General features: G+C 52.7%; 1 protein-coding gene across 1 annotated transcript in view; it reads right to left on the bottom strand.

Annotated features, from left to right (window-relative positions):
* SCUBE3 (signal peptide, CUB domain and EGF like domain containing 3) overlaps nt 1-24,869 on the bottom strand; it is a 99,417-nt gene that overhangs the window by 44,666 nt on the left and 29,882 nt on the right. Inside the window, exons 4-6 of the mRNA XM_065403191.1 lie at nt 18,275-18,409; nt 5,866-5,991; nt 3,071-3,187 (exon numbers count right to left, since the gene is read on the bottom strand). Coding sequence (XP_065259263.1) covers nt 3,071-3,187; nt 5,866-5,991; nt 18,275-18,409 — 378 coding nt within the window. The remainder of the gene's footprint in view (nt 1-3,070; nt 3,188-5,865; nt 5,992-18,274; nt 18,410-24,869) is intronic.

The raw sequence follows: 24,869 nt of genomic DNA, 5'->3' as shown, positions 1-24,869 counted from the left end.
GAAGGAATGGTTAGGCCAGAGGATGGAAGGAGCCCTGCCTGACTTGTGCATAGAGAAGGCAAGGGAATATTTGGAAAAATCAAACATATTTACAAAGATATTGAAGTACCTAAAGATGCAAATAGGGGCCGAGTGGGAATTACAAAGCTCTAAGCAGGTTAGGCGACTAAGTGCAATTGAAGTCAATGGCCGTTACGCACCTAATTCTGCTAGGCAATCTGCATCTTTAGGCACCTAAACACCTTGAAAAATCTGGCCCCTCATCTTTTTCCCTGTTAAGACCATAGAAAAAACCTGCTGTCTGTAGAAGAAAGATTCTCTCAAGGGAATCTGCAACCCAATTTACTATACCGCTGGATTTTTTTTTTTTTTTTTTTTTTTTTTTTTGTAGAAAACTGAGGTGTTGACATGAGAGTGGGAGAAACGTAAACATGGTACTGAACTTCAAAGAAAGGCGAGGAGGCCGGTCCTGGGCATGACTGCCGTTAGTTTAATTTTTATTCATATTCAATTAATAAGGGAGGGTAGGGGGAAAATCACTAAACTTCTGGAAGATAATGAAAACGTGAGCAATGGTTTATAAAGACTAGATCTGGTCACTCAATTGCGCTTTTTTTTTTGTTAGAATAACACAACTGTGATTGGAAAATGGACAGTAGGAGGATCGAAAAGAGGCTGAAGGGCCATGGAAAAAGGGTAATAAAAAGCATCAAAGCAAGGGGAGGTACCACAGAGACTAACGTTATTAATTATTATTTATCATTTGTACTGTGGTAGCGCCTAAGAGCCCTAGTCCTGGGCCAGGAGCCCATAATGCTAGGCACTGTACAAACACAGAATGAAAAGACACTCCCTGTCTCAGGGAGCTTAGGTCCGGTCTAGTTGAATCTCTTCGTTAATGACGCAGAACCAAGGATTAAGCTGCCCATTCATTACATTTACAGATAAATCTATATTGGAGGAGCTGAAAACACCAGGGAGGACAGAGAAACACCAAGGGAGCCAGAGTGACTGGAAACGTGATCAGAAAACAACCCGAACACAGTGAGATTCAACTCAGAGGAAATGCAAGCACTAATACACCCAGGGGCACTAACTTCCCAAGCAGAGCTATACAATGGGAAGGAGAGACTGGAGAAGCAGCAGGGCCGGGAGACGTCTAGGGGTGATGGTGGACAATAATTCAGACAGGCATTTGCAGTGCAATATTGCCCCCCAAAAAGCCGGAAGCCGCTTGGGGCTGCCTAGGTAGAGGCATCACATCCCGGAGCAGGGAGGCACTAGTTCCTCTCCATGGGGTCGATCCTGTTCCCGCTGAAGTTAATGGGAGCTTTGCCATTGATTTCCTGGTACCAGAAAGATATTGACAAACTGCAGGGTGTTCACAGGAGAGGAACACAGATGTTCGGGGGGGGGGGGGTGGGTAAGAGGGAGAGATGACTAGAAGTAAATACACAGAGATTGGCTCACTGAAGTCTAAGGGGGAACAGGATAACAGGACACACATCTGTAAACACCAAGGAAGGAGTGAGATTATTTAGGGGGGCGAAAGGGGGTAGAATTAGGCGTAATGTGATAAAATTAAGGAAGGGAAATTTTATCTGAAATTAAAATTAAAATCTGGGGTCTGAATGTCAGGAAAGTTTTCCTGGCAGAGAGATCTCTGAGGGTGGGGAATTATCTCCCAGGAGGCAGGGGTGGGAGCCCGGTTCCTTGGGAGGTGTAAAGTTAGACTGGACAGATCACGTGTGTGAAACAGGGGGACAGTCACAGGCCAAGGAGAGGGACGAGATGGGCTGTCCTGGTGCTAGCTTGTAGAACGAAGCTGCCTCATGTGCAGGGCATTTTCTGTGCCTGCACAGCAGGGGCTTTAAGAGCTAAATCTCTCAGTTGCTTTTAATTCCTTTTTTATTTTGCAGTAAGAGCTAACATGTTTACAGCAATTTGTGGACTTAATCACTTCCCAAATGTAACATTTTTTTAAATCAAATCAGCTGTTAAGCTGTGCAAGCATCTGAAACTAGTAAAACTTCTATCTCTGTTTGATGTTTTACAATTTGAAAACACAGAGAGAAAAAAAGCTGATTTTGGGGGTTGTTGGGTTTTGTTTTTTCATTTTTGCAAGACAATTGTTGGTGGGCTGAGACCTCATGGTGCCAAGTTCCTGCTGGGAACAGACTCACGTCCAAATCTTAACTCCCCCCTCATCCTTCCCCAAAGACTAGAGGATAACAACACAAGGGAAGATAACAGCTAGCCCAGAACAAAGCTTCAGATTCCTCATTCGAGGCATTCTAATTCTTTTCCTAGAGAACTTTCCCATGTGTCTGCTCAAAAGTGTGCGAGTGTGAGAACAGGACTGGGCGTGCAAGTGCAACTATCCACGTGACCATGTGCACAAGAGCATGTGAGTGAATGTACATGTACCCCATACAGCTGTCTGCAATTACAATACATGCTGTCATGTAATATATATAGATCTATGTATTAATTAAGCCTGTACAAAAGACTTCCCCACCCTTGCTAGATTACTTAGAAACATCCTCAAACATACTGAGTCCAATTCTAGTCCAGCTCTATTAAACAACCAATTATTGTTGGTCCATTTGAACTAAAGGAGACTCTCCAATTACCGGACAGCAATACAGGGCTTATGATGTGCACCTGAGCAGTGGATCGATCACACACACACACACACACACACACACACGCAAGCACGCACACACGCACACAGAGAAAATCTGTGCTGCTCTTTAAAATACCTAGATTTCTTGTGGGGGAAAACTCCACAATGTCTTGGAAGCCTGAAGAGCGGGACCCAGAGCCAACTGTTTGGCTGTACAGAGACAGATCAGAGAATAAACCTTTCACAGCAGTGTTGACCCTCTCTATACAGCTCTGGATCCCAGGCCGGTGAGTGTTACAGGTAGGAGAGGGAGCATTCAGTGAATTTCAGTGGAGTCTGGGGCAGCAGCCTTGTAAGCAAGTAGTCTTAGTGCAAGAGCGCTGAGATCCACAACCCAGCCAGAGCGCACACACAGGTGTGATCTAAGCTACAGCTCTCACCTACCTATGCACGTTTTCCCATCAGCATGCAGCACAAACTTCACATGGCAGCCACACTTGGGCCCTTGGTCTGTATCGTCACACGTGTGTTGGCATCCTCCATTTCCATAGTTGCAGGTCACTGCAGGGGGCAAAGAACCCACAGTCAAGAAGTCGGCAACAGCCTAGAGCAGGTTCCAAACATCATCATCCTACGCTCTTGATCTGGAATGCACATGAGCAGGGGAATGCAGGCTGTCTGGAGATTGGAATTGCCACACCAAACAGTCCCTTTATGCCAGCATCCCATCTCCTGCCACACTAAACAATCCATTTAGTCAGGCATCCTGAGCAGGGCACTGGTCCATCTGACCCAGTACCTGATGTTCAAGCCATTTAGATCATCTCTAGGGATGTGAGAGAGACGTTCTATCCCTACGGCCCTTTCTGTCTCTGGCCTTTCTTCCCAACCTTGGCAGTTTTTGTCATGGGGACGTATCTCCCCAGCTCGATTCACACTGGCCAACGCACCATCCCATGGTAGCGACTTTCAGTTAATACCCAGCTGGGCCACGTTTAAACTGGTGTCCAAGAGGTGGAAGGCTGAGAGCCGCGTGAGAAAGCCAGCCGAGGTGAGGTGAGAGGAACGAGTGGCTCTAGAGTGAGTCAGATCTAGAGCCTGTCACCCTAGGTTGCGAGTTCAAATCCAGCCTAGGGTCAAGATTTTCAGAAGTGACGAGTGATTCTGGGTGCCTGACTTCAGACACTTTAAAGGGGCTTGAATGTCAAAAAGTGCTGAACACCCGCCCATGAAAATCAGGGCCCCCTAAGGTGCCCCAAGTTGGGCCCTCAAAATTGCTAGTTAGTTTTGAAAATCTTGGCCCTGATTGGTAGTGACTGAAAGCTGTTGCCATTTCATCGCTACTTGGAGGACAATACCTTACACAATTCAAAGGGGAAGTAGGGAGCTGGCATCGTGGCCTAGTGGTGGGCTTCCTGCCTATGGTGCTGGAGGTCCCAAGTGCAAATCCCAAGGAAACCCAAGTAGCAGAAATGAAAATAATAATTATTAGCTTGGAGCAGGTGGGATTCTCTGGCCTGTGTTATGCAAGAGGTCAGACTAGATGATCACAATGGTCCCATTTGGCCTTCAACTCTATAGGAACAGGAACTGATAGGACAGTCCCAAATACACAGAACAACAGGGTTTAGCTCCAAGGTTGCTCCGGGAGACCGTGGATGGTTTAAACTTAAAATTTATGAAAGGATTTAAAATTTTTAAGATGAGACGTAATTCTACCTAGTAGATTTAGCTGCCCAATTCCCAATCCCCTAGGCAGCTGGGAAAGTCTCAGCCACAATGGTTAAAAAGAAATCCTCATCAGCCATTTCTAAGTCTCTGACTTTCCCTGCAGAAATCTTAGCAGAATGACACTACCATGGGGTTTCTTGCTTCTTTCTCATAGGCATCTACTACTTGCCAATGCCAGAGAGCAGGCTAGAAGGACCACTGATGTGGTCCAGCACGGTAATGTTTATTCAGTAATAAAAAATTTGTTATTGGAGATGTGTGGGATTTTCAAAAACTCTTATGTCACTTAGGTACTTTGAAAGTCTGACCCGATGTTCTTAAGCAGGCAGTTACTCTTTTAACTTAGCCCAGAGTGAGAATCGGTTTGCTGGATTCAAGCTCCATTTCATCCTCGCTGCTGAGAACAAATAAAATAACAATCAAATAAATAAAATATTTTAAAAAAATTAAAATCTTGGCAGCAGCAGTGAATTCCTGGCCTGAGATCAGAGGGGCTGACAACAGCGAGTCCCCAAGCAGATGATTCTTGTGGTTCTCTGGTGCCAGTCACTAGGGTGAGATAATCTTCTACTTTAAGACTAAAGCTGATCAGACAGCAGGCTTGGCCCAGGAAGAGCGGTGAAGTCCATGCAGCGTTATACCAGAGGTGACTCTGGCCCGTTGTCTCTGCAAAAGAATGAGCTCTGAAGCTCTGCGAAGAGGGAGCAACGGGATTTAGTAAAGATCTCACTGGGGGATGTTGAGCCGTCGGGACCCCATTTTAATTACTTCTGTATTATCTGGGGTCGCCTCAGCCTGTGCAGGCAGCGGCCCGCGCCCACGGACACAACGGCAAAGGCAAACCACTGGAAAGCGGGGCAGGCAGATAGGCGTCTGCAACAGATGCTGCAAGAGCAGTGAAGGAGGCTGGCTGGAAACACGGCCCTTAAACCTCAGGGAATCAACCCATTTGGAAACTGGGTGTTATTAAGCTTTTATTAGGAATCAGGATTCCTGGGTTTTATTTCTAGACAGTGGGAGGAAAGTGCAGAGAAGTGCAAGGTGATGTGGTCTCAATGGTTAGAGCTGGGGGGCGAGGAATGGGCGTCAGGGCTCCTGGGGTTCTTTACCTGGATCTGTGAGGTCTAGAGCTTAACGCAGGGTGACTGGGAGTCAAGGATTTGGGGTTTTGTCCCCGGACTTGGGAGAGCAGTGTGGTCTAGCACTCAGAGAAGGAGGAGATGGAGTCAGGACTCCTGAGTCTAGCGCTTAATGCGGGAAGTTTGGCCACTAGAGGGTCTTAGGTTCATTTCCTTGGGTAGGTGGAGAGGGCGGCCTAGAGCAGGGGGTGGGAGTCTGGAGAGCCACGTATTAGCTTTACAAAGGAATGGTGGTTGCCATGGAGCTGCCTCAAGGCCCAAAGCCCCCTGAGAAAGGTGGGTTTCATGACACGAGGCTGGGCTGGTATCCCCCAGGCTGAAGCCATAAGCAAAGGTGGGGAGAGGAGCAGCCAGGCACCGGGCTCTTACATTTGCAGTCCCGCTGGTTCTTGGTGAGCTCAAAGCCCGGCCGGCACTCGCAGGCGATGCCCCCCTTGGGGGTCTCCCGGCAGATGTGGGCACAGCCGTGGTTCTTGTTCATGCAGTTCATTCCTTCTAAAAGAGAGAAGAAAACACATAAAAGCTCCACCGCTCCCCTGCAGGGCTCGGGCCATAGGGCCAGGGAGGGTCTGGGATGAAGGGTGAGTTTCTCTCATGCTGGCTGGGATTGAATACAAGATGGTCACTATCTCAGAGGGGCCAGATTACTTGGGCACAGCCTAGAACCAAGCCCAGCCTGCACTGAAACCTCTGTTGCCTGTGACTGCCTGGGGGAAGCATCCCACAGCCCTGCCTAGCGCTCTCCGAGGACAGTTGTCCACATAGCCAACTAACACAAGGCCCCCTAAAATCCTCTCCTTGCCCCACATGCACCCCACCGCCACCCCAAAATGCCTTCGACTCCCTTCAAACCCCTCTTGCCAGCCTGGGACAGATCCAGCCAGGACATGCCTCCCCCACGTTTGAAACCCAGCCCCACCTTCCCCCTCCCACACATGCCATCCATCGCCACCCATCCTTGGCATGCCCATTCCCCATCTCCATCCACCACAGCACCATCACTTCTTCCTCCTGCCCCACTGCCCACTCTCCCTCCGCCCTCAGTACCCATTTCCCCTCCATTCCCGCTTTGCCCACCCTCAACCTCCTCCCCATGCTCAGCCCCCACCGTACATCCCCACTGCGCCCCTCTGCACCCAGGGTCCTTCCCCTCTTCCCCTACCCTCCCCCCACTCTGCCTGCTCGCCACCATCCATAGCCCCCCTCCAATTATCCTCCCCTGATTTGGCCTGTGCCTCTGCTCTGCTCCCCGGTGGCTTCCACAGCAAGGAGCCGTGCCAAGGTGCCCAGAGCTGTTTTCCTGGGAGGGGCTGGACAGCTCTAGGAGGCTGGGCTGTCAACATGACAGAGGCAGCATTAGCTGCTGACGTTGCTGTCTGGGCTATCCAGGCTGCAAACTAAACAGGGCGCTGCTGACTCACGACCCTGGATTGTTTTGACTTTTGCTCTGGTGCATGGAGGCCAAGTCCAGAGCTCCGTCCCCAGCCTGACAGCATCCATCACCCTGTATCGGCCACTTGCCATCAACAGAAGCTGGAGCCAGGCTTCCCCCTGGACACACAGCGCTGGGAGGGCTGGGTGGGCCTGTCACATTGTATGGGGCAGCTGTTGGAGTTACTATGGGGCCTTGATGTTGGCTCCAGCCCAGCTCCAGCCGCCCCAGGGAGTGGGAGGAGCTGCAGGCACCTGGGGTCACAGTGCTGCCCCAACAGCCTGGCCTCAGCCTGACAACAGCAGCCAGCCCCAGGGTAGCATTCAGCACTGGTGGAGGTTATGTGGGATGGCAGCACTTCCCAGCCAGGCCAGGGGTGGGGTGTGCATGGCACCTTGTCTGCCCACAGTCCCACCCCACAACCTACAGAGCACTCCGTCCCCGTCATGGCGCCTCTTCTGGCACGGAACACCATGGGGGAACGGCTCCCTGCAGGCCAAGCCACGAAGCACCCTCTGCAGGCCCACGGTTCAGATTTCTGCTGCCGGCAGCAGTGCGGGTCCCTTCCGCTCTTCGCTGTCGCTGTTCTTCTTGGCAGGCCGCTGCGGGTGGGAGCGGGAGAGGGCTCGACTCTGCACCTGCAGAGCCGTCCCCGCCAGACAGCGGCACGCGACAGCCTCTTCTACACAGGCTGCCACCGCTGACCCGCGGCCCTGGTGCGCTGGTGCACGGCCTGGCCTGCCTTCCCCTCGCGGTGCCTCGGCTCCTGGAAGGGGCTGCACAAGATCAGCCTTGAGCCGCACGTGAGACTCCAAAGGCACAAAGGGTCATTCTGTAATGACCAGGCACAAACGCCACCTGGAGACTGCCAGCGGAGCCTTAGGAAGGCTGCAACTTGGGGGAAGCAGCCCAGCTTATTCCGCAGCTCACGGAGGAAGGCTGCTGTCAAATCACACGCGCTGGTGCCAGGACTTCTGGGTTCTATTCCCAGCTCTGCCAATGGCTCATTGAATTGGCTACAGGGAGTCATTTCTCTTTGCTATGCCTCAGTTTCCCCATTTGTAAAACAGTGGAGAGGGACGCTGGCCCCCGTCCCCTTTGTAAAGCGATGGGTGTGAATTAGCCCAAAGCAAGATTCTTACTGGCCATGAGAGGGACACACACTAGGGGAAAGCAACATCCGGAGGAACATTTTACCCCAACACACCCTATATCTGGCCAGAGAGCCAGTGCATTGGCCTCTCCCAGTGCTGAAAGCCCAGAGCAACCAACCAGGTCTAATCAACCTCCCGGTCCCACTCCCCCAGGTGGCTCCAACCTCCAGCTCAGCTCATCCCATCCCACCCCCACTCAGGGTGGGGTTGACCAAGACGCAGCCCCAATCCCGTCAAGGCTGGGCCCCTGAGGAGAGCAGAGATCCAGCCAGTTCAGACCCATGACGGAGCATCTCAGACTCAAGTAGGCCTGGCCCAATGTGATCAACATTTGTTGGACTGCTGTGTCTTTGACACACATCGCAGACCTCGCTGACGCTGATGGGGCTGCCACCCACCTTTCATTCCAGCTCAATGGAAGAAGCAACTAAGCTCCTTTATGGAGGAAGGTAACAAATATTAGAAGCCATTGCCCAAGGCGCTGGGCTGCACTGACTTGGAGAACATAAGAGGGGGTTCCCTGGGGACCAATTACAGATGCAGGAGGTGAGGGCATTGATTGGTTGCAGCTGTGTGTGGGTGTGCGAGGCAGAAAGCCCGAGAAGCAGTCATGAGCATGGCCCTGAGAGGGAGCAGACACAGAACTCCTTGGGGCACAGGACTGGCCAGTGAGGCAGGCTTGAGAATTGCGAGCAAGGAAATGCTGGTCTGTGCTGGGTTCAGGGAACCAGGACTTTGCATGCCTTCTCAGTAAAGCAATAGGATTGCACCGAACAAATACCGACTCAGATGATCCATTTCTCCTCCTACTGGAAACAACCTGTCAAGGGCCTTGAATATTGGCTAAGCGCTCGGGCCAAGGGACAACAGAACAGTAACTCGTCATCTCAGGGTGGGCCATACAGGGCCTGGGCCTACCAGGGCAGACACCCTAGTGTTGCAGGAATGCCCTTTAGGGGCTGCCTGCAAGGGAAGTTTCCCAGAGCCATGCCCCATGCGCAGGCGAGGAGATGGGAACAGGGCGGGTATGGTTGTGATTAGAGGCCTATACACACACACACACATAATCAGAGCATTGTTTATGCTGGGTAATAAAGCGCCCGGAGAGAGGGGAAAGGAGCTGGGGACCAGGCAGCGGCAGCTCGCATTCCCATTTCAATGTGTGCCCCAGGGGATTCCTAAGGCAGCAGCGTGGTGCGAGCGGCAAGGTAACTTCTGTCTGTGCCCACAAGCTGCATGAAGTGTTGACAACCGAGGCAGGATTTACATCCTGGCTGCCCTGAGGAGCAGCAAGGGAAAGGGCAGAAGGGGGAGGGTTTGGGGAGCTGCTGGGCTTATGGCTCGTTATTTTAGCCATGCGTCCCCCCTCCCCTGCCCCCACACACGCTTCCCTCGGGACGGTCTCCTTTTCCTCTCTGCCCCCCCTGCCTGTCCACTGACTTGGTCCTGGCCCCGAGGCCGAGGAGCTGCTGACGGCTAGAGCCAGTCGGGAGACAAGGAAAGGTCACCTGTAACCTCAGCCGCAAAAAGCTGGGCCCAGCGGGTGCTGAATGGAGCATTGACAGGAGTTTATATAACATTTAACAAAACCCACAGCCAGCCGGGGGGAGCGCAGGAAACTGGGGTGGGTACACGCACAGCCGGTTCCAGGAAGAGATTCCATGCTGAGCGCTTAGACCCCACCAGTCTGCCCGCCGTGATGCGGCCAGTTCAAGGGGAGGGCTCTGGCTCCCTCTGGGGAATGCAGAGTTGCAAACCCAGGGCCTTCTTGGGGTGCTTTATGGTGGGGAAAGGGGAACTAACTGTGTGAACATTTTGTGGGCGCCGCAGGGCAGGTGACTGGCTCGGCTTAGAGGTGTCAGCAACGGCAGCCTTTCCGAAGGGAACTCGCTGGAAAATGAGCCAGCAGCTAAGAAAATGGGGGATCCCAGGGGAAGGGTGTTGGGAGAAGGCACCTCAGGGGGTTGGGGTACCTTGAATAGGGTCAGTGAGATGTCCCACATGCTAAGAGGCACCCTGCTGAAAAAACACAGAGGGGAGGTGGGGTAGAGGCAGGCCTCGGGGTTCTGTTCTCAGCCTGAGGAGGGGAGTGATGTCCAGTGGTTAGAGCAGGGGGAGCTGGGAGTCAGGACTCCGGGGTTCTAGTCCTGGTTTGAGGACTGGAGTGATGCCTAGTGATCAGAGCAGGGAGGGGACTGGGATTCAGGGCTCCTGGGCTATATTCCTACTTCCCAGCCCTCTGGGTGCCTCCGTTAAACCCATTTTTCAAACGAGGACAGCCCGGTGCTTCTCTGCCCCACATGGAGGCGCCGAGGCTGTGACGTACTTGGCAGCACACAGTATTAAGCAGCTGCCCATTAAGAGCAGGGCTGCAGAAGGCTGTGCCCTTTATGAAATGCCTCAGCATTCCTCTCCGACCCCCAGGACTTTGCTAGCATAGAGGGATGTGTCCTGGCCTTTCCGAAGCCAGCTCTGACCGTCCCTCCTCAAAGGGAAAGGCCAAAGTCCCCTGCCACAGTGCCTGCTCCCATCCTGCGTCTCCCGCCTTTTACTGCTACATTTTAATTGTCTCTCTTTAGAAACTTGGGCTCCACAGTCTCCTTTCCAGGTCCCATAAAATCCAGCACCCAGAGGCAAACATGGCTCCATGCACAACATAGGGTCACTCCAGGGAGCCAGGGTAGGTCTATAACATGGTCGGAGGCCCGTCTTCTTGCCCTGAGCCCATGCCTTTCCCAGCGGGAGGCACTCGGAGGCAGGGTGCAATGCACTGGAGCAGGGCAACAGGAGGGGCGGGGCGATTCTTTCCCAGGTAGATCAGCACCGGCATCAAGGTGGCTACATGAAGAGGTGAATATGCGGGGGCAGACCCGAAGGAGCATTCTGCCCAGCATGCATGGACAAGCTGCAGTGCTGGATGGAGCGACTGCCCCCCCACGGGTCTGGCTGTACAGCAGTGGGGACAGTTCACATCCGCCATCACGCCCCTGCCTCTCCACTGTCACAGAACAAGCAGGGAAGCCCCTGGGATTTCCCCATTACAAATCCATAGCTGACAAGGGCTTGTGTGGTCACTTCCATATTAGTGCCAATGTCCATGGGGCCTAGACTCCAGTCGCTCCACACCCCGGCTGTGTCCCAGATCACCAAGGACTGAGTGGGAGGAACACAGCACCGGGCAGTGTGGGGCTGGCAGGAGTGTACCCACAGTGTATTAATGGCAATGAACCAAGGGCTCCAGGGCTCGACGTGCCGTACTCTTCCACTCTAAGGGACTTCCCCCTCCAAGCCTAGCTGGGGTTGCAGGTGGGTCCTGAGTGAGTGGCTGGGGGACATAGGAACTGATACTGTTTTTTGGAGGGATGGGCTGCCTGTTGCCAGCCTTAGGGGAGGCAGGTTCTGCAGTGCCAGGGCTCTGGCTGCGGTACAGTCGGTTGGGTTTTTTGACCCTGCGCTCTCGTCTCACTTCTTCGGATCCCCCTGAGGCTGCACCGGCTGTCCGTGCAGAAGGGGTTAAAGCAGCTAGGCCTGGACCCTGTCTGCCTTACACATGCTGTCCTCGCATCACCTACATGGCAAATCCAGCGCAGCTCTGCTCTAGATAATGGTGATCATCTCTAATTGCAGTGGCAGGCAAGCTGTCCGTAATTATAACCATCCTGTGTTCAAACCACACCAGTCCTGGCCTCCGCGCTGGCTCTGAAAACCCCCACTGTGCTCAGAACCGAGCTCCTTTTCAGTGGCCCTAATTCTGTCCCTGGAGTGAGATTCCTCTCTTCGGTCTTACTGCTCAATCTCTCCTTTAATACCAAGTACCAGGCCTGCCTGGCCAGCCCCTGCCCTCTGAGATCTGCTCTGCACACGCAGTACTTCTGAGCTGTTTGTTGGTGGGAAAAGCAGCCACAGCCCTTTGCCTCTCATCCAAACGGTGGCTTGTCTTGCTTTTTATTGCTTCAATTTACAACCAGCCATAGTTTATGCAACCTGCAGCCACACCACCTTGGGTTCTGATCCTGGCAGCTCTCACCAGCTAAGCTGGGTTAATACATAGTTGGGAGACCTCCAAAAATAACCCCAGGGCTGCCGAGAGGGCCCGTTGCTGACTGTCTCCTCCAAGTCAGTACTGATGCAATGCCCAAGGATGGTGCATCTTCAGGACATGTGCCATCATTAAATATGCCCTAGAATTTCATGTAAGAGCAGGAGAATTTTTGTTCTGGCATGCTGGCCCAGCTCCAGGTTAGGAGAGCTGCAGCTGGCAATTTCACCTGAGCGTAGGATTCTTCTCCACTCGCTCCCATCCAGGGGGGAGGCAGCAATTCCCCTGCATCTGGCCTGTAAAATGCTTGGCACTGTAGAGAATGTAAGTTACTATATACACACTACTGTGGAGAGTTATTGACAGAAGACTCCGGCAGCCACGGTAGAAGTCAGGACAGGTAACTGGAATCTCCTTTGGCAACAGGTGCCTCCTGGGAGCCACACTGCACGTTCACACTAGAAGAGCAAGTGTGAGCTGCCCTGCTTCACGTCCCGATCCGTCACCTTTGTCCCATCAATGCCTTGGGTCTCACAGCAGGCACCACGTTCTTGAACAGCATAATCTCACCCCGCTGCGCAAGAGTCTCCCACGCAGAGATTCTCCCAGAGACTCTCTCTGCTCAAGTCTCTCCCAGCTGAGCCCCACTTGGCTTGTGCCTTCCCCGCTTGCACCCCTCCTTCATGCCATGCTGGAACCAGGCCCCTTGTCCACAGCTGTGCAAGACACGCCCATGGGGAATGCAGGGAAGGCACCGTCATGCCAGCACTCAGCCATCTGTCCGCCGGCTCACAGCCATGCCCCTCCCCTGGCATCCTGCGTGCCACGCTGAAATGCAGCAGGCCCAGCTCTGCCCTCGCGTACACCAGCAGGGCCCTGTGCAGGCTGTCAATTTACTGACCTCTATCCCTTCTTTGAAGCTCACACCTCACCATCCTTTTCCCTCCCCTAAGCACGTTCCCCTCTCAGCGAAGGACCCCCCCACCTCTAGAATGCACTCGCTGCAGAAGATGCATTTATTGTGTCTTGGTTCTGGTTCTCCTAAATCTGCAGGCACACCCCGGCCACAGCCGCAGCTTCAAGGCTTCCCTTGCTACCAGCCTCTAGGTGCCGAGGCAATAACAACTCATAAAAAGAGGACGATTAAACCTCATGCTGCAGGGACACTGGTTGATCACCCATAGAAGGTCAGGACGGTCTCTTCCTGCGCCTCCCCACCATCTGCATTGTCCAACTGGCCAGGTACATTATGGGCTTTTCCTCTCTGTTCACTGAATCGCCTGGTATTGCCCATACTTGGAGGCAGGAGAGCGGACTTAATGGCCAGTTCTGATCCTGTACTGCACAGACTGCCTTCCCGGGTTTCTTAATCATTCCTTCTGCACCTCCGTCGCCAGAGTGGGATTAGGGTTCTGAGGAGCGCAGCTTTGCCAGGAAGGCAGGATTCCTTCTGGATCAGCCACAGAAACCTCACACCTGCCTGTTCCTGCACTTCCCACTTGCCTTCTGCTTCCTGCCAGCCAAATAATCCTCCCCTCTTTTAGCCAATGTTTCCTGCTCCTTAAACCATTTATCTATAGACACGCAACTCCGGCTGATAATAAAGGTAAATCCAACTGCTGAAAGAGGCAGATGGGGAAAGGAAGGGGGGAGGGCAGCTTTAATGATGATTTAACTCAGACTGTGAGCTGTTGCTGGGTATTTTCCACCCATTCAAAAGAAGCTGAGCAAGTGTAGAGATGCCAAGAAAACCGGAGACCCAACAAAAGTCAGGGGGTTTGGGGCCCAGTCTGAGGGTTGATTTGTTTGGGGCAGAAGGCAGGGGCTTGCATTACTCCTCTGGGTTATAACACTGGGTTTCAGTTCAGCCGAGACACACAGGAGCCTCAGAATTTGGCCTTTCCTTATCTTCCCCTCTGCTGGTGGCTGGGACTGACTGCAGGGATCTCCCTCCGCCTGTGGGTGGGAGCCCCCAGCTGTCTTCAACGCTGGACACCAATGCCGCGACAGGAGGCTGCAGTCTCCCCAAATGACAGTCTCCTCAACAGCGCCACCGACCCAAGCTCCGCCAACGACATACCCAGAGGCTCTTGTGCAGCAGCCCGCAGTGCTGTCACCAAGGGGTCAATGATTTGAGACACCTCCATGTATGGGCTGCCCAGCGTTAAGCACACTGCAGACCTGGCTTTCAGAAGCCCTGACCGCCCACAGCTCTAACTGAAGCCAACGGGAGTGGCAAGCGCGCAGCACCTCCGCTAAAAAAATTAATCAAGCCCCGGGCATCTCAAGCTGGCCTCTTTGAATCAGTGCTGGCTGAGCCCAACACAAGATACTCCCGTGAACAGGTTCCTATGCTGGACCCAGCCCGGCCATGGGGAGTCCAGCTGTCAAGTAAGGAGGGAGAGAGACCGGCAGAAAGAAGAGCAGCAGGAACAGCGAGGATAGGTGAGCCCAAGCACGAGGAGGGTGGAGAGCAGCATACTGGAGTGGAAAGGAGAGAATGAGAAGCAGAGGAGGAAGAGAGAGGAAGAGATGGAGAAGACAACAGAGGGAAGGGAACGAGTCCAGTGGAAAGGTTCCCGTACAGCCGGAGGACTCTGGGCAGGTTCACTCCACCCTCCTCCTCACGCCCCTCCTCTACTTGTGCTACATTGATGACATCTTCATTATATGGACCCACGGGAAGGAGGCCCTTGAAGAATTCCTGGATTTCAACAATTTCCACTCCACCATCAACCTCAGCCTGGACCAGTCCACGCAAGAGATCCACTTCCTGGACACTACAGTGCAAATAAGTGATGGTCACATAACCACCACCCTATACCGGAAACCTACTGACCGCTATTCTTACCTACATGCCTCCAGGTTCCATCCAGGACACATCACACGATCCATTGTCTACAGCCAAGCCCTAAGATACAACTGCATTTGCTCCAATCCTACAAGATCTTTATCAAGCATTCTTAAACCTACAATACCCACCTGGGGAAGTGAGGAAATGGATTGACAGAGTGAGATGGATACCCAGAAGTCACCTACTACAGGACAGGCCCGAAAGGGAAAATAACAGAACACCACTGGCCATCACGTACAGCCCCCAGATAAAACCTCTCCAGCGATCTACAACCTATCCTGGAAAACGATACCCCACTCTCACAGACCTTGGGAGGCAGGCCAGTCCTCGCTTACAGACAGCCCCCCAACTTGAAGCAAATACTCACCAGCAACTACACACCACACCACAGAAACACTAATCCAGGAACCAATCCCTGTAACAAACCCTGTTGCCTACTCTGTCCCCATATCTACTCTAGCGACACCATCATAGGACCTAGTCACATCATCAGGTGCTCATTCATCTGCACATCTACTAATGTGAAATATGCCATCATGTGCCAGCAATGCCCCTCTGCCAAACCGGACAGTCTCTACATAAAAGAATAAATGGACACAAATCGGACATCAGGAATGGTAACACACAAAAGCCAGTAGGAGAACACTTTAATCTTCCTGGACATTCAATAACAGATTTAAAAGTAGCCATCCTTCAACAAAAAAAACTTCAAAAACAGACTTCAAAGAGAAGCTGCAGAAGTACAATTCATTTGCAAACTTAACACCATTAATTTGGGCTTGAATAGGGACTGGGAGTGGCTGGCTCACTACAAAAGCAATTTTCCCTCTCTTGGTATTGACAACTCCTCATCAATTGTTGGGAGTGGACCACATCCACCCTGACTGAATTGGCCTTGTCATCAGTGGTTCTCCACTTGTAAGGTAACTCCATTCTCTTCATGTGCCAGTATATTTATGCTTGTCTCTGTGATTTTCACTCCCTGCATCTGAAGAAGTGGGTTTTTTACCCATGAAAGCTTATGCCCAAATAAATCTGTTAGTCTTTAAGGTGCCACCCGACTCCTAGTTGTTTTTGTGGATACAGACTAACATGGCTACCCCCGATACTAAGCAGTGATGTGTATCGCCTGGGCGTGGAGCCCCCCGACCAGTCTTAATCTCCACGCCAGCTCTCACAGAACAAGGAGGGCCTTCAGTCTGGAGGAAGTTGGCCAGGCTCAGACACTTTCAACACGAGGCTGGCACTGTGGCCAGATCCAGCGCACAGCCGCTAAACTTGAAGAAGAGAAATGCCTAGCACGGTAGATAGCGTCTCAGCCTCCATGCTGGTCACAAGGGGGAGATCACAAGCGCGAGAGCATGAGCCTCTAGAGCTTGAGTTAAAGGGCCAGTCCTGCAGCTGGGCACTGTAAAGGACTCATTTCTTCTGTGAACCGGGCACAGAGGGGACGCCTAACATTGAACGGCGGGTTACAATAGCACATTCCCAGCCTTAAATAATCCTGATGGCTCCCCTGAGAAGTTCACCTGCATCATCACCATTTTAAACAGGTGCAGCAGGGAAGGGACTCACCCACGTTCACACCGTGAGTCACAGTGGGAGAGAGAAAAGCAACTCCCGACTCCTAATGCTCCGCTCTAACCACCAGACACGCACTGAGTCAGAACCAGGATCAGAACTCAGGAGGTCCCGGCTCAACCCACTAAACCACACTGTTCTTTTGGAATCTGGCACCAGGCGGGTAAAATTCAAGTGGAAACTCGAAGGATAAAAGCTGCTACGTGGGTTTTTGCAGCCAGGGAAGCCGGGAGAGAAAGAGCAAACCCAAACGGATGCTTGCCAAGCAGAAAAGACAAAACCTAGTGAAACAAACCCCCTCTATTCTCCAGCATACCTAAACAATAGGGAATTAGAACCGACAAGGAGACAGCAGGATCAACACAAGTACTGGCAAGCGAAGATGAGTCCTGTGGATTGGCGTGCAGAGTTTTTTGGTACCTTTTCCTTTAATAAAAGGTCCTTGTATATGGATTAACGTCTTCCGTTTGGTATTATTGTTTCGGGTGCCTTATTAAAGGGCCTGCAAGGGCTTTGATGCATGGATCAAACAGCTGGTCTAGTTTCGTTTGCAAATGACTCCAGACCCTCCACAGAAACTTTCCCAACAGCCAGCATCCAAACACAGCAGCCCATGTGCCCACCAAAGCAGCTGCTGGGAACGACTGCCCCACTGGTGTAAAACCAAACTGGCCACGCTCAACGTCTGCTGTGGCACAGCACGACAGGCGTCTTGCTCTATTAAGTGTCTAGAATGCTTGGCTGCAACGGCTGTTCCACCCGCTGACTTGACATCACAACCTGGCATGACAACCATTCCCACCCACCCCTTCACCAGTGGTGGAAGAATGGAAGCCATAAAGGAGGCAGATGCCTTGGTATGATGCCAGATACCATGGTGATGGGCATGGTATAAATCCCCAGATAAAGTAAATTAGACACAGGTGCTGGAACTAGGGGTGCTGCCACACCCCCTGGCTTGAAGTAGTAATAACAACCCAAATACATGATTTCTGCCTTCAGCACCCTACTATTAAAATTGTTCCGGCACCACTGATTAGACAGAGGAAATAGCTAATAAGTCCTGTGTTTAAGGAGAGCTGATGGTGCTTTAACCCTGTGATGCTGAGAGGTGGGTTTGCTAATGAGCTGCTCACAACAGGCCTTTTGCCACAATGTGGGTAACGAACTCTCTGCCAGGGCTAGGATACACCCAGCAGGATGGGAAGACCAAGGCTCGCCAATATCCAGCCTCTGCCATTACAAGCGACGGATGCTCACTCGGTCCCAATAGCCGATTCCCACTGTGGGCCTCAGAAGGCAGTGACTGGACCCCACCGTCCCAGCTGATGTGCAAAGGGGTCAGTCCCAGCCCTGTGCTAGGGAGCGGTTCAACTCTTTGCACATGAGCGAGAGTCATCGTGACTAAGACCTTGTTTACATCGTTGGAATCAGGGCCAATTCCCGATCAATGGCCAGCCACCGAGGTAGCTCCAGAGTGGCCAAAGGGTGGCTTTGCCCATCTACAGCAGGGCTTTGCGCTGGTGCAGCTATGCCAGAGGCTGTACTCCCAAGCATAGACAAGGCCTATAGATCATGGCCCCTCTCTAGCCTGAGACACCATCAGCGTCCAAGCGATTGCCCATCTTCCTTGCACACTCCAGTCCGTAAAGGAGATGCTGGAGGCAGGGGGAAGCGCTCAGTAACTGGGCTGGGAGCGAGAGCCGTTAAAGACCAACCTTCCGGGCGCTGGATACAGGTGTGCTGGTTGTCACTCAGGAAGAAGCCGTCCCGGCAGTGGCATTCGTAGCTCCCCATCATGTTGACGCAGGTCTGTTGGCAGCCGCCGTTCCCCTCCGAGCACTCATCCAGATCTGCCAGGGCAAGCGAGAGAGGGAATGAGTGCGACGTTCACCACCACCATGCATTCACCCTCCGTCTAAGGACACCATCCCCTGCAGCATGGCACTAGTACACCAGAGTACCACACTGTGCTCTAATCCCTAGGGACTCCCATAGGAGCTTGCAGTGGGACCTGCCAGTGCTTTAGATAAATGGCTGAAAGTCATCTCAGTATTATCAATGGGGAAACTGAGGCACATAGCGGTTACATGAGGGGAAGCATTTCTCAGTGGCTAGGGCACTGGGCTGGGAAACAGAACACCTGGGTTCTGTTCCTGACTCTGCCACTGACACACTGTGGAGCCTTGAATATGTCACTTCCTCTCTCTGTGCCTTGACTGACCCCTCTGTACAAATGGGGCCGGGGTACTTATCCTCTCGTGTAAAACACTGCGGAACAGGCACTAAGGATGTTAAAAGTAGGGTTAATTAAGCCTTACAACTCCTCTAGCAGGTCTAATCCCTGCTCTATACATGGGGAAACTGAGGCACAGAGCGACGACATGATTTATCCAAGGTCACACAGAAAGTCTGTGGCAGACGTGGAAAAAGAACCCAGGAGTCCTGACTCTCAGGTCCCTGTTCTAGCTGCAAGACACTACACTGGCTCTGAAGCTCAATTCCCTTCCTCTATGAATAGGTAAGTGGCCAGGTTTTTGTCTGCTAGACCCCTGGGAAGCCTCTCCCTGTACCTGACACACCTGCTGGGTGCTCAGCACTTCTGAAGAGCCAGACCATTTATTCACAGCCGGTGCCTGAATACGCACTATGGAGCCTCACTTTAGGTACTGGGTTTAAACATCGGAGCCGAAACGCCGCCCAGCCAACTTCTCTGGCCCTTTTACGGGCCTGAAAACGCTAGGCGTTTGTTACTCGGAGCAGGGAAACCTCAGCTCAGTGCTCGCTCGGAGAATTAATTCTGAAGAGACTCAAATCCCCAGCAGCCTCATCTCACCGCTGCCCTCTTGCCTATTTAGGTTTAATACAACGAAGCTCAAAGGCTGTTTGCTCATCAAGCGCGTCTGGCTTAGCATCAGCCTGGCTGGAAGGGGAGCTCCAGCCTCCCTTGCTCCATACCCTGGCCAAGAGGCGAATTGCTTTCCAAACTGCCCTCTGGAGAATAGAGTCCCCTAGTGCCCCCAGCACAAGTACAGCATGAGCAGAGATTGTGGAAGTTTTACACACACACACACACACGCACGCACCCACCCACCCACACTCCCCTGCAATGGCTAACAAAGGTCTGGTGAGCACCCCCGGTGATGCTGAGCTTGTGAACCGGATGTCTGACCACCATGACCCTCCCCCCACTCCAACTCATTGCAAACCATGGGTGAGGTTGTTCAAGCTGAACCAAGGCAGTTAGCCCCACGGTTCCCACTGACCCCCCATGTCAGCGTTCAGCGTCTCAGCCTGTCCTCGCGACAGCCCACAAATTATTACCCAGACATGAACGGCAGCCGCTGGGGTTGGCACATGAACCCAGCTGCCTCTGATACGGGCACAAGTGCACAAACACAATGGGCACATGAAGAACTGCACTTCTGAACGATCCACACAGATGTTCTTCAGGCCACATGGCCTGACGGCAAGGATCAAAGATCTAGCCTGGGGTCAAAGATGAAGGCTGGCTCGATAGGAGACTGCAAGCCTTGCCTTGGACCTGCACTCGCTCATCCACTTCCTAGCTGCAAGAAACGCAGTCCTTTAGGGGAAGGATGGCAATGGGACGAGCTGCAGGTAGAGAGGATTCCCATCATTATTTGTCTGCACTGCAATAGTACCTAGGAACACCAGTCAAAGATGAGGGCCCCATTGTGGTGGGCTCTGTACAGAAGAGTCACAAAGAGGACAGTCCCTGTCCCAGAGAACTCACTGTCTACCGTAGGTGCTTATCTGGGCTCCCTTACCTTAATATCTGAGTGCTTCACGATCTTGGATCTATTTCTCCTCCCATGCCCTGTGAGGTAAGGCAGGGCTGTTATGCTCATTGTACTGATGGGGAACCCAGGCACAGAGGGATACAGGGACTTGCCCAAGGTCACCCCAATCTAAGCGTCAGACAGGACACAACAGGGCGACAAAACTGACTAGTGGGATGAGCAAGAGAAGGTAGCAAAATGGACCCGGCTTAGCAGAAAGAGAGACGTCTCAGTTGGCCCCTTGCCTATCCAAAAATCGACACACCGTTGCTTTGTCAGAGGGGAATCCTGGGATGTCTGAGCGCTCACCCTGTCATTCTGAACCTAACAGACCAGTAGCTGGGCCCATGGATCAGTGATTCCAGTATCACCCGGCTCCTACAAATACAAAGTTCTGGGGACAGAATTCTCAGCCTATCTTGTCTCGGAGACACCAGGCCAGCTTATGGCAGGGGTTTGCGCTGGGTGCTGGACTGGGCTGCAGTGAGATCACAGAGTTGAAGATCCCCTTTTGCCACCTTGGCCTGAAACGCTTAGATCTGTGGGGTGATGCAGCTTCTCCATCCAGGGATTTTTCCTGCCCTGGACCCTCTTCTAGAAAGCCGTGAAGAGCAGAGGAGAAATGGGACCAGACCTCTCCCCTCCAAACATGCAAGGAAAGCATCAGGATGAGAGGCGAGAGGCCCAGTGCCAAAGAAAACCTCCTGTGAACTCGAGCGTTTCAAACCCAGCAGCTAAGAGGAAAGCTGAGCCCCTTGGACATCAGCAGTGGGGCTGTGGATTGGACTCCGGAAAAGCTGGACTAGCAGGTTGATGACAGCGTGCGGAGTGAAGGAATTCCAGATCAGGCCTGAAAACCTGAGCAAATGTCTGAGCAACTAATTAAAATACACACACGCTCCCCCATACACAAGGATGCACAAAGTCCACACACGGCCTCTTACAGACAGAAACATATGTGCACACATGTACACTCTCATGCCAAGACAAACATACATTCACACACGCACTCCTACAGAGACAGCTGGACCTGGACACACACACACACACACACACACACACACACACACACACTCTTACACAGAGACACACATAGGCACACACTCATGCTGAGACGCAGGGCAGGTGAGCAGGGTGACTGGTCAGCCTGAGCGACAGCTGCCAGGGGGCGCGTCACAGAGCTATGCCGCTCCCCCACACCCCTTTTCCTCCCCTCACTGGCTGGCAGCCACTCTGGGCTGGCGCGGTGCTGAAAATGTTTTACGCTCCAGCTGGCAAAACACTGGGAGCCAGCCCTGCTGAGTCACATGTACACAGCCACACGGTGTGACACCCCCCCTCCCCATACCTGGACATGCAAGGCTCTCCTGGCAGGACAGTTACCCATGCTCAAACAGCTCCCTTTGTGCAATCCTTGCTGGCAGGCGCCAGGTACAATCATTTGCTTCTCCGAATGGAACAAAAGGGGGGAAACCCCCATGGGACGGTCATGAATGGCCAAGAGAAGCAGGAGAGAGAGGCTGCCCCCTGGAAGGGTTTCCTACAGGGGAGCATCCCATGGCATTCGCAAGACTCGCTATCTCCTGAAAACAGCACATAGTCCAAAGCCATGGCCAGTAATTTTCTTCCCCATCTTCAGGAGTTTGCTCTTCATTTGGCCTATCGGTACGGTGTCTCTCGCTGAAAGGGCACAGGTGCAAAACTGATTTTGAGAAAGAGATGTGAAGAGAGAATACACAAATGCTTGGCTTTCATCCAAGGATCCCAAAGCACTTCTCTGCTCATCCTTCCAGCGCCCCTACGAAGGAGATGCAGGAGGCCCTTCACCCACCACTGCAGTGCAGCCACCTCTGGGATGGAATCCACCAGCTTCTGACCAGAGCCAATTGAAACTACAGGGGAAATTCAACTCAGCAGAACATAAATTCCCGAGTTGGGATTTACCCAGGATATTGTGGCTAGCATCCCTACCTTTAGGGAAAGGACCAAGGGATCTGCCCTGTACCTCAGTTGTACACTTAACCCAAAAGGCAGCAACCCAGTTTCTTTGCTGAGCAAAGAGAACCAGTTACACTTCTCAAGGCACACCTGCACTCTCCTGAGTCCCTGTTCCAACTTTGGCCAGCCGTCCAGGAGGGACTATGCACCAGCTGAGCATCACCCACTCCTGGCATGCTCCCCCCAGTCTCCCACACCAGACCTGGGCATGGAGTGGCACAGCCAGGGCCAGCGAGGAGCTCCCCTACACCAGGGGAATTCTCAGATGGACGGATACAGCTGCCTTCTGGTCCCTTCGCGCCACTCAGATTCAACTCAGAGTCCAGCCCAGCGCCTCCCGCCGCTAGGACTCAGCTCTGACACCCAAGGAGGAGCCCCACAGTCTGGGGCAACACTCCCACCCAGGTGTTCCAGGGACGTCTCTCAACTGTGCACTTCCAGCTTAACCTTGCTTAGCTTAGGAAACGTAACCCAGATCACAGCTCAAGGCGGCTTGACCCGGGGACTGAGCAAGGATAAAAGCCAGAGAGAAAAATAAAAGACCACATCACCTCAGAAAAGGCACTTGGATTTGTCCCCCCACATCATAATTTTCCTCACGGAAATGTTCTCTGCCCTTGCTGTTCCATGGACCAAGCTAGCTCCAGCCAGTTTTTCGGCAGTAGCCAGCTTGGAAAGCCAGCAGCAAGACAGAAAAGGGACTCCTTGTTCAATGGCAGGAGATTTGTTTCCTTAGCTTGAGTTTTTGTCCCAGCTGAGCCGCGTTCCGCACAGGCCAATAACTCCCTTCAAATCCCTCACTTATAACAAGAGCTTAACATCCTGCGACTTCTCCTGCAAACTCGGCACAAGAACGACAAGGCACCGGCTCAAACCCAAGGGCTGAAATGAGGCTCCGCAGCCCCTAATGCCTGTTTTATTAAACGCAACGGAGACAGCCAGAAGCCAAAAGGCCGCTGTGGCGGGACAAGGGCTTGAATTCCTATCCTGGTTCAAAAGGTCACTCAGGATCTTGGGTGGGGGGGGGTTGCATGGCGGAATTTCTTTTAATAACGTCTAAGTTGCAGACAATCCTCTACAAGTCCCAGAAGGAGCAACCCCGGGCTCTGCCTGCTACTCAGATCCCACCCTTGCTGTCGCACACGCCCTCCCCACAGCACTGAAGAACACGTGCTGAAGCCAGCGGCCTGGGGAAGGGGGCTCTGGCATGGAGGCTTGTGCCCCATGCTGCGGGTATGAGCTGGCAGAGGCAGCATGGTCCAGCGTACAGGGCATGGGGTTGGGAGTCAGGACGCCTGGGTTCCATTTCCAGTTCTGCCGCTGACTCACTGCAACACCCTAAGCAAGTCACTGGGCCTCTCTGTGCCTTAGGTTAGGTCCTCGCTGCCAAAAAAGGCACTGGAGTTTTTACCTGGACGCAGCTAGACAAGGTAAACCCCAGGTGCGGGGTATAGGTTTGACCTTAACTCGCCAGCTCTAGGGAATAACTATCTGCGCCTTATCTCCACTAGGATTTTACATCAGGATAACTCTCTAGATGGAAAGAACACCACTTCTTATTTTTTGCAGTGAAGACACAGCCTCAGTTTACTTGCCTGTGAAATGGGGATAATGGGGACCTCCTTTGAGAGCCACAGATAAAGGGCCAGACCCTCAGCTGGTGTAAACTGGCGTAGCTACAGCACCTGCACCCGCTGATGACCTGGCCAGAGCCTAATTACTTTGGCTCACCCACACCCTCTCTGTGAAATGTGGACAACAATCCTTGGCCTTCCTCCTGGGAGGACAGCTAGCATCTGTAAACCAAGAGCAGTGAGTATTGCCAATCACTGGTCTAGCCCTGACCTTGGCTGCAATTACACAGGAGGTGGAGACTGGTTGGAAGCAGGTTCTCCATGCCACCAAGAAGGCCGCTGTTGCTCTAGAGCGAAGAGCCACCAGAGATGGTGCCCAAGAAAACTTTGGGGGGAGCTTGTCTGATACAAGGGGAATGAGAATTTGTCCTCGCTGGCGGGGGGCTCCCAACCAAGAAAACATGGCCTGAAATGTAAGAAGCTGGGAAGCTGATCAGAGCGACAGACCCCGGTGAGTGGGAAGGGAATGTCACTGGGCAAGCAAAGAGCAATGGTCCCTCGGTGAGCAGCAGGGACAAGGCAGAGAGATCCGTGCGGGGAGGAAGTGGACTTTTTCTGCCTGATAAACTCCTCCCCATCCCCTGGGCTATATTGCTCCCACAACTCCCTTCCAAAAAACCAACCATCCAAGTGCACATGAGAGAAGACAGGTGAGGCTCGCGTAGGGGGCACATTTACGGCATTGGTCGCTGCCCCATAGACCCCAAGCAGCATGAGAAGGCAGGATCTCAGCTTCCCACCTCATCCTGTCCCCATTACCTAGCACCCAGCTCCTGGGCTGAGGCACCTGACTGGGAGAAATCAAGATAAAGCTGGACGCTCACGAGCGGGGGAAGAAACAGTGAAATAATCCCCCTTCCCCATGCTTTGATTGTTGT

The sequence above is a fragment of the Emys orbicularis genome, chromosome 4 (assembly GCF_028017835.1).
Source record: "Emys orbicularis isolate rEmyOrb1 chromosome 4, rEmyOrb1.hap1, whole genome shotgun sequence".
NCBI lineage: Eukaryota > Metazoa > Chordata > Testudines > Emydidae > Emys > Emys orbicularis.
Note: the sequence above shows the minus strand (reverse complement) of the source record. Positions and strands in the feature narration are given on the sequence as shown.